General features: G+C 30.9%; 1 protein-coding gene across 1 annotated transcript; it reads right to left on the bottom strand.

Annotated features, from left to right (window-relative positions):
* Window positions 1–334: 334 nt before the first annotated feature.
* Window positions 335–997, bottom strand: LOC139484174 (putative uncharacterized protein DDB_G0277255). The gene has a single exon (XM_071267906.1). The coding sequence runs from the start codon at window positions 995–997 to the stop codon at window positions 335–337; it is 663 nt and encodes a 220-aa protein (XP_071124007.1).
* Window positions 998–10,359: the final 9,362 nt, after the last annotated feature.

The raw sequence follows: 10,359 nt of genomic DNA, 5'->3' as shown, positions 1-10,359 counted from the left end.
TCACAAATGTTGCTGTCACGATTGTATTTGTCACTATTATATTTGTCACTAATGTTGCTGTCACTATTGTTGCAGTCACTATTATTATTGTCACTAGTGATGTTGTTACTATTGATCAACCACTATTGTTGCAGTAACTTGAGTTACTGTCACTTATGTTGCTGTCACTATTATTGCTGACACAAATGTTGCTGTCACTATTATTGCTGTGACTATTGATGCTGTTACTATTGATCTATCACTATTGTTGTTGTCTCTATGCTGCTGTCACTATTGTTGCTGTCACGATCGTTGTTTTTGTCACTATTGTTGCTGTCGCTAGTGTTTCTGTCACTTATTTACCTGTCACTTGTGTTGCTGTCAGTATTAAACTGTCACTATTGTTGCAGAAACTTGAGTTACTGTCACTATTGATGCTATCGGATTTTGGGCTGTCACGTTTAGCGCTGTCACTATAATTGGTGTCACTATTGTTGCTATCGATATTGTTGCCGTCTTTATAGTTGATGTCACTATTGTTGATGTCACTATTGTTGCTGTCTATGTTGATGTTACCGCTAGATCTGCTGTCATTATTACATGTTATGTTGATGTCACTTCTGTTGTTGTCTTTGTAGTTTTTGTCACTAGTGTTGCTGGCTTTAAAGTTGTTATTATTTCTATTGATACCATCGCTAGCGCTATTGTTGATGTCACTAATTTTGCTATCACTATTGCTGCTGTCCATATCAATGCTACCTCTTTTGCTAGTGTCACAAGTGGTGCTTTCTTTATAGTTGCTGTCCTGTTTGTTGATGTCACTACAGTTGATATATCTAAAGTTATTTACAATGGTGATACTATCACTATTGTTGCTATCTGTATTGATGGTACCGCTAGTGTTGCTGTCGCTATGTTTGCTGTAACATATGTTACTGTCACTATTGTTGCTGTCACTTTTGTCGAGTAACTCTTGCTTTTTGTCGCTAGTATTGCTTGAACTATTTAAGCTGCTCATCTCATCTTGTAGAAACAAAATCTGTACGTGGCGTGTCAGAAATCCTATGTTTTCTTAAACCATGTTTAAGATCGTATGATATTTATATAATAATGTTGTGTTTAATATTGACTATGCGAAAATAGTAGCCAGGGTGAGAGACAATAGTGCACGACCCGAAGGGGAGTGCACTATTGTCTCAAACCGTGGCTACTATTTTCCATAGTCAATGTTAAACAAAATACTATTAATATCATTATTATACTGACTGTTTACTATTTTGAATACTGACAGTAGTGTATTTCAGTATAAAAAAATGGGCTTAATGTAACTCTGCATATAGATGTATTTATACTGCAACTAGTTGTGTTTATTTCCTAAATATAGAAGCATAGCTATATTTTGTATAATGTCAATTCAGTGGCGGATCCAGAACTTTTCCTAAGGGAGGGCCCGCTGACTGACCTAAGGGGGGGAGGGGGCGCTCCAGTCATGCTTCAATGATTCCCTATATAATCAACCAAATTTTTTCCACGAAAGGGGGGGGGGCGCCCCCCCACCCCAGGCCCCCTGGATCCGCCTATGCAATTTCATCATGGAACACTTTCTCCACAATCAGAGGTCCATTAAGGGATACAAAAGTTTTTTTTCGATTAAAAAAGCTATGATTTTATTAATTTAAGTTGCAGTATAAAAACAATACTCATATAACTCAATAACTTACAAAAAAAAACAATGATAGCGGATCATAAATATTTATCTGTAAACAAATTACTTCTAAAGTATTCAAACAATTTTGGCTTCAACAGCAGTAAGCAGAAGTAAACAAAGAACAAAAACGTTCTAACAGAAACTACAATAATTTAAAGTCTCTTAAAATGTCAGAGAAATTTAAATGAATATATCTTTTATTTCCCCCTGATTGTTCAATTGTTATAGTTTATTAATTGCCATGCTTATAAATCCAACCCACTTGTCTGTCAAAGCAACTAAGCTCCGCCTTTGCACGTGAAATTGACAATGATTGACATGAAAATCAATAGTCTGTTGCAACAGCAAGGCATACTATTTTCGCATAGTGCAGTTAACGCTATATATTTCTTTAAAAAACTATGCAAAAATAGAGCAATTTTTCTATAGAAGGACATTCTTACAGGAAGTATAATAATTTGTGTTTTTCTACATTGAATGAAATTACATCTAACGAGCTGACATAGATATAGGAAGATGTGGTTTGAGTGACAATGAGACAACTCTCCATCTTTGAATATTATCAAGTTATTCCCTTCCTTCAAATCTTACACTCCTTGCATATTTTCGATTATGGAGTGTTTCTCCAATCTCAAGGAACCATTGTAGAATATTTGATAATTAATCATTAACTTATAGGACTCGGCCATTGAAATCATTTTGGCCAGATGCAATTAACGTTTGATGATGATTCGTAAATACAATGTACATGATCTATTAATGGTGATGTGTCATTTGAAGGTGTATATTGTATCTTTATATGGAATATTATCGCCTGTTTCTTTAGTAAATTAAACTGTATGTATTGGTTAACCAAATTTCAATTTTTCTCTGTGTCTGTATAAAGCTTGTCATCTTTGAAAGGCAAACCTCCGGTTTTATCGGTGTACTTCAGATTTTACTGCACTAAAGTTTTGGTTTCGTGTTAATGTTTCAAAATGTCAAAGTTCGTGTATGAATACATGTATGACCGTATACTAGTATCACAAACTACTATTTTAATTTCTTTTCAAATTTTGTTCCTGCTATTCTTGATCTACCTTAAAGTTTATGGTTCTATCATGTTTGCTAATCTTATTAATGAGGCAAAGTAATATTTTTGCCTTTTAGAAGTAGATTGCTTGCGTTTTCATGTGATCTTTAAAAAAAATGTCAATCACCACACCATTTGACAAAGCATACTAAAATGTTTTACCCAACATATTTATTGATAATGATAGAATGCTTGACCTTGTTTAAATAAAATATGCATTCTCTTGGTTTGATACGACGAATTCAAAACCTATGTAGAGAAACAAAATGTCAAAAAATGAACATTTCCAGATCCACCACTGTAATTATTAAACAAACTGTTTGTTGATTTTGTTATATTAATAATAATAACATCAGCTGCATACCAAAACATAAATATCAACTTTCACCAACTTTATTATTCAAGTTCTATAAATAAAATAGATACTTGATAGATTAAATTAAACATGTGACTAACATGATCAGCATAAAATCATTTCTGCAAAAGAGTTCTTTGAAAGACACATACAAATACTTACCGGTATACTAAAAATGTAAAAACGGTGATTGTCAAATTATAAAGTTGAGAATATAGATAGGGACTGTGTCAAAGGAACAACAACCAAACCAAAGACCAGAAAACATCTGCAGGGCACCAATAGGTGTTCAACAGAGAGAAAATCCCGCAACAATAGACGTACTTAAGCTGGCCAATATGTGAACTCGTTCAGGGATAACGAACGTTACCCTTGTAATATATGTTTATACGTGACGCCGTATGAATGGACACAACAAAACTAAAAATGCCAAAAACTGTGTTCGATATAATCAGTCATTTATCTCTAGTTTTATAGCTTGTATTCTTTTACCTCAAGTTATGTTATCAAAGATTAATTGGGAAGATTCTTGTAAACATGCATGCAGAAACACGACAAAAAAGTTAATAACAATCACTCTTTATATAGGATTGAACATGGTGATACATACAGAAATATAACAGTGACGTTTTGTTGTGACAATTTTCACAAAAGGAATGGAGTATGTATTGGTAAGACACAATGCATGAAGATATTTGTAAAATTTTGCAGGTTTAACTTTAAAACGAGTTAATTTTACCCTGTATCTTTGATTTTTCTATGAAAACGTTTGTTTAAGTTTAATTGGACTATTGTCAATCAGGCTTTAATTACTTTTTTGCATTTAGTTTACTATTACAATTTTCTTAAACTGAACAGATATATAAAAAAGGTCCATTGTTTGCAATATTATACATAAGATAAGTATTTAATCAAAGAAAGATACGAAAGTTACTTTCATTCCGTTGATGACATAATTGAATCAGCTGTAAAAGAAAGAAAAAATGTTTTAATATATTAGGAAATTACCTTCCTGTGATGACAATATGGAATAGGGCAAATCAGATAAAACTTGCTTTTGTCTATAACATGTATATCTATGCTATGCGTAGATTTTCTATGGAAAAAAATATGTACTATACTTCCACTATCACTTCAATATCCAAAAAAAATCTGATGTGTTTGAATTTAACAAAACATACTGCATGATCCTTCAAATGTTAACCACATATCTTTTAGAATGTCCGATTGGTCATCATTCAAAAGGAGTAGAGTGTAACAAATGCAACGATGAACAATATGGAAGAAAATGTGCAGAAACCTGTAGATGTAAAAAGACAGAAAGGTGATACATTTATACTGATATGTACATAAGTCTCATAAGATTGTAGGAACAGTCCTATGAACCTCTCCTCATTTCTTTGAACCTGTAAAGTGTAATTTTATTCTAAAGCTTTGTCTGCAATTCCAAGATCACTAACAAAGTTACAACTGTACATAGTCGTTTGTACTGGGAAATTTTAAATTCCAAAAATGGTTCTTTGTTTTCTTGTGGTAATACAATTTATGGAACACAGTTATATTGTAGCTCTGTACATGCTGCAAGGGCGAAGTTAATACATTGGGTATAAAGATAAATGCAAGAGATGATTGCATAATTTCTGAGAAGTGCATCTGGTTCATCATTTATTTTTGATAGTCCGGATAATGACCTATGTTATTAGAAAAGTGACTTGTAACAATAAGCTCTCTATTTTGTAACATTGAGTTCTGCGTTTGGTTACTTTTTTATAGTCATGGATGTTCAGGGACCCATGAACGTATCTGTTGTGTCTCTGATGTGTATTGCAAAGTCGCCTTATGATAGTGGTATATGCTATGCAATCTTTATTTATATATAAGTTAATATCTTTAAATCAAACCATTCAAAAATGTTCCTCTTCTGACACAGTTTGAAGACCATTCTTTGTTGGAAAACAAATTATGAATTGACAAGTAAACTTGTCTTATACCATTTCTGAAAAAAAGAGAATTGAATCAAATTAATAATTTGTTTTTAATCACCAAGTTTACGATATTTCACCTGTAATACCGCTGTATATGTAAAGCACAATTATATCCGTGTGAAATTTGATCCGGTGGAAAAAACAATGTAACAGTAATTATTGTTATTTTTTTATCCGGAGGAAATCAATTCCCTGGGATATATTTTCCTTTGCCATGAAATTCTATCTGGGTAGTCAAACTATTGAATAGTTATTAAAAAATATTTACAGTATGTATGGGGTCAGTAAATTCCATATGGGGATTCGAGCTTCACTCTCACCCCATATGAAATTTACTGACCCCATATATACCGTATTAGGTCACTAGCACACTAGGTAACTAATAATGTTTAACTATAGTAATAGTTTTGTCTGGGGACAAAGATGCAGTTGTTGATAATATGGAAATCAGATGAAGCATAATAATATATTGGATAAAACGCAATGTCAATAGCTAAATAGTATATTTTTTTTGGAAGCCGCATTTTTGCGCCTGTCCCAAGTCAGGAGCCTCTGGTCTTTGTTAGTCTTGTATTATTTTAATTTTATTTTCTTGTTCATAATTTGGAAATTAGTATGGCGTTCATTATCACTGAACTAGAATATATTTGTTTAGGTTTCAGCTGAAGGACGCCTCCGGGTGCGGGAATTTCTCGTTACATTGAAGACCTGTTGGTGACCTTCTGCTGTTGTTTTTTCTATGGTCGGGTTGTTGTCTCTTTGATACATTCCCAATTTCCATTCTCAATTTTATTACCTGTGAAATATTATCTGATTTATTAAATCATGATTTAAGTCATTTTTTTTATATAAATGAATATAAAAACTAAAATTAGATGCAAGGAAAAATATCACAATGAAATAGATTAAAAAATATAATATTAATATCTTTAAAATAAAAAAAAATGCTCATAATAACCTGTCTTTGATCGATAAATTATGCAAAATTGTTCTACCTTTTTTAACATTTATAATTATAGTCAGGTATATATTGATTGCGAGTAAGTCACATAGTAGTTAATGGGAGTCTATTACAAAAGGTGCTGCGAAATATGGAACGGATAATATATACTGGAACAAATTATCTGCATAACACAGATAGATGTTCCCTCCTCTGGAAAAAATCTACCTGTGAAATACAATGTCTGGAAAACAATTACTGGGACAAATAATCCCCAGGATAAAATATCACAGAGGAAGAAATATAACGTTACATATATACCTGATTAAAAACAATATGTTCGATCATTAGTGATCATATGACATGCTTGATACTGTAGGTTACCTGAGTTGCGTATTTAATCAGTGCGAGAGTTTCTTCGAAAAACGTCGATTTTGATTGTCCCTCTGCAAGGGCAAGTGACACAAATGAAAACATCGTTAGTAAAGATTAATGCAGTATAATGATTTATAGTTTATGAGCACCACATCTGGTTTATATATGACAAATATAAAAGCATAAATATACAAAAAAAATCCTGATTTATGTAAAACATGTTATTTACATTGCCATAATCATTTCTTTTACAATGGCTAATTATAGGATAATTAACTTCCATATTCATACAGTATTGACCAACACATCTAGTGTTAATTGTAAAAAAATCTAATCAAACAATACGTTTTAATGTATCAAACATTAGTTAGCAGTACCTCCATGATTTATTTTAGTTTTATAACATGTTGGGTTAAATACAGAAGATTTGTTTTATTTAATGTATAATCTATTATAACATTGTTGCTAATAAATACCATGATTTCCAAAAAGAGTAACTAATTAAAAAGTTAGAATGTCGAAATATATTCACGTGCTATGTGCATTTGTAAATTAATATGTGGAATGTTTTTTCTCTCTTGTATGTCCTTAATAAGATATTACAACATTAACACTTATCATGGCATCGCAACTTATTGTAGCTTCACATATTGAATGACAATTTGTCAATTTTTGAAAATAGCACATTGAAATATATATCGTTAAGCTTATTTATGATTGATTGCTGTCACATAATAATGTGCTACTGTAAAATATGTCCTTCAATTTCTTCTTTTTTTATAATAAAATTAAAGGAAAAATCATTTAAAATGTATTTGCTATCCATTTACTAATAGCATTAGCAGGACTAATTGAAAGTATGTATTGCTTCTACATTTAAGGTGTGATCATGTGAAAGGATGCGTAGCTAAAAATGGTAAGTGGTTGTTCATATGTGCACGCCTACATGACAGAATGACGTCAGATAAACCACAAAGTACAATGATGTCAAAAAGATGACATGAAGACATTAAGACTTTGCATGGCATTGATATGCTTGACTGATATTAACTATTCAATCGTTTGTTTTTAACAAAATAGATATGAGCAACAGACTTGCGAAACAATATTATCGTTGATATGTGTAAAATGTATACACTACAAAAGCTTAATTCATTTTTTAAGAATCATAATACATTTGTTGTGAATGCTAATTTTACAACTACTAGTAAAAAAAAGCCCTCAAAACGTGTTTCATTGATAATCAATTTCTTCGAGATTAAATAATCCAAGTTTACTTGGATGCTACCAATGTTTAAATGTTGTTTAGTGGAGTTGCTTGTAATTCCTGTGGCAACTTTTGTCGTAGCTGATCAAGGATAAGAGATCGACGCAGGAGCTGACAATGGTTAACTAGTTCATCCAGTTAAGCCCGTTTATGATCGATGGGACTCAAATATGTTAATTTGGGAGAACAATTTTTAATGTTTTTTTCTGTCCAATGTAGTCTATTTAAGGAATAACATAAAAATGTTGGTGCACACTGAATAACGCGCGTAGTCTCATTTTTTTTTTATGTTATTTCGAATAGACAGAAAAAAATATTACAGTCATTTCTTATAATTTAATTCTAAATTCTATTCTAAAACGTAAAAAAAATTGATGTTTACAGAAATATAGTGATATACATTACTGATTTCTATATGATTGTTATAAACATGTGTTTTAATTGTATTGTTTGTAGGCATGGACAGTTTTGTGAGGAAATAATACAATTATATGAAACTATACTTTGCAATGGCATCTAAATTTCTAATAAACTTAAGTAGTTTAAATGTAAATGGTACTAAACATAAAGCCAAAAGAGACAGAGTAATTGAATGGATTAAATGTCAAAATAGTTCTATTTGTTTTTTACAAGAAACTCGTTTTGATGAAAACATAGAAACAGAAATAAGAAACAATTCAGAATTTGATATATTTTGCAGTCACGGAACGACCTCTAGTAGGGGTGTGGCTATTCTCATTAAAAAGTCACTGAATTATAAGTTGATAAATAAACATAACGATGTAGATGGAAAATTAATTCTTTTAAATGTAGAAATTGGTGAAAGCGTTTTTACACTAATGTGTATATATGCACCTAATTGTAAAAGTAATAGAAATATATTTTTCAAAAAAGTAAATAATATATTAAAAGAACAAGGGAAAGGAATTACGATAATGGGGGAGATTTCACTGATACGATGAAAGCGATAGACAGGAAAAATACTCGCTCAGAGGTAAAAAATGTCCAATCAGTAAATAGTTTAAAATCTTTAATAAAAATAAATAACTTAACAGACCTTTGGAGATATTCAAATAAAAATAAACAACAATATACTTGGCGAAGAAAAGATAAATCTCAGGCAAGTAGGATTGATATGATTCTGATAGGTTCAGATTTCATACCACTAGTAGAATGTTGTAAAATTAAACCTGCAGTTATTGATTCTACGGATCATCAAAGTGTTTTTATGAAGTTTAGAACTGGTGCATCAGAAAAGGGAAGGGGGTACTGGAAAATAAATGATTTTATATTAGAAGATAACGACTACATACAATTAGTTAATAAAGAAATGGAAAGCTGCTTTATGGGTAATCGTAATTTAAAAAACCTTGGTTTAGCATGGGATATATTTAAAATAAAGATAAGGGAGGCAACTATAGCTTATTGTAAATCTAAAGCTAAATTTACAAGAGAAAACTTACGAACTCTTGAAAAAAAATTAGAAATAAAATTGAGAATTAGAGATGAACAAGAATCTGAGAGTAACGTTTTAGATAGAAATATTGAAGAACTTGAAAATAATATTACCAACATTTATGAACAAAAGGCTAAAGGGGCTCAAATAAGATCACGAGAGAAATGGGTTGAATTTGGGGGGAAAAATAACTCGTACTTTTTAGGTTTAGAAAAACAGAGACAGGTAAAAAAGTCAATCAATAAATTAAAAAGGAAAAATGGTGAGATTTTAACGGATTAAAGAAATATACTTTGTAGTATTAGAGAATACTATAAAAAGTTATACTGGACGCAAAGCCCTGATAAAACATCAAGCGACAAATATATATTTGAGACAAAACTCAATAAATAAATGGATAAAAATGATAAATCACTCTGCGATGGGGATATTACAGTAGAAGAATGCTCAGATGCTATTTATAAAATGAAACTTAATAAATCCCCTGGATTAGACGGTTTAACCGTTGAATTTTATAGAAAATTTTGGGATAACTTAAAGTTCATAGTAGTAAACATTCTTAACATTGAATATAAAGATCAAACCCTTACATATTCACAGCGTACAAGTGTATTTACTCTTTTATTTAAAAAAGATGATCCATTGTCACTAGATAATTACCGTCCTATTTCTCTTTTAAATATTGACATGAAACTTCAATCGTACGCTCTAGCACAACGATTGAAAAAAATCTTACCAAAACTTATTAAAGAAGATCAGATTGGATATGTTAAAAATAGATTTATTGGTTTTAATCTTAGACAGATACAAGATATTATTGATTTTACTGATTTATACAAAATTAAGGGGGCTATAGTCTTTGTTGATTTTTCTAAAGCGTTTGACACTCTAGAATGGAATTTTATGTTTTCAGTTTTAAAACATTTAGGATTCAATGAATCTTTTATAAGATGGGTTAAGACTTTATATAGCGATATTCAAACATGTGTAATGAATAATGGTTGGATATCTGAGGTCTTTAAAAACACAAGGAGCATACGTCAAGGGTGTCCTTTATCTGCGTTATTATTTGTTTTATCTGTGGAAATTATGGCTTCAAGATTAAGAAGCAATACTGATTTTAAAGGTATCAGAGTAAAATTAGACTGCAAAAACCATACTATAAAAATTTCGCAACTGGCAGATGATACTACTTTATTTTGTTGTTCTAAATATAATGTTC

The sequence above is a fragment of the Mytilus edulis genome, chromosome 8 (genome assembly GCF_963676685.1).
Source record: "Mytilus edulis chromosome 8, xbMytEdul2.2, whole genome shotgun sequence".
Taxonomy (NCBI): Eukaryota; Metazoa; Mollusca; class Bivalvia; order Mytilida; family Mytilidae; genus Mytilus; species Mytilus edulis.
Note: the sequence above shows the minus strand (reverse complement) of the source record. Positions and strands in the feature narration are given on the sequence as shown.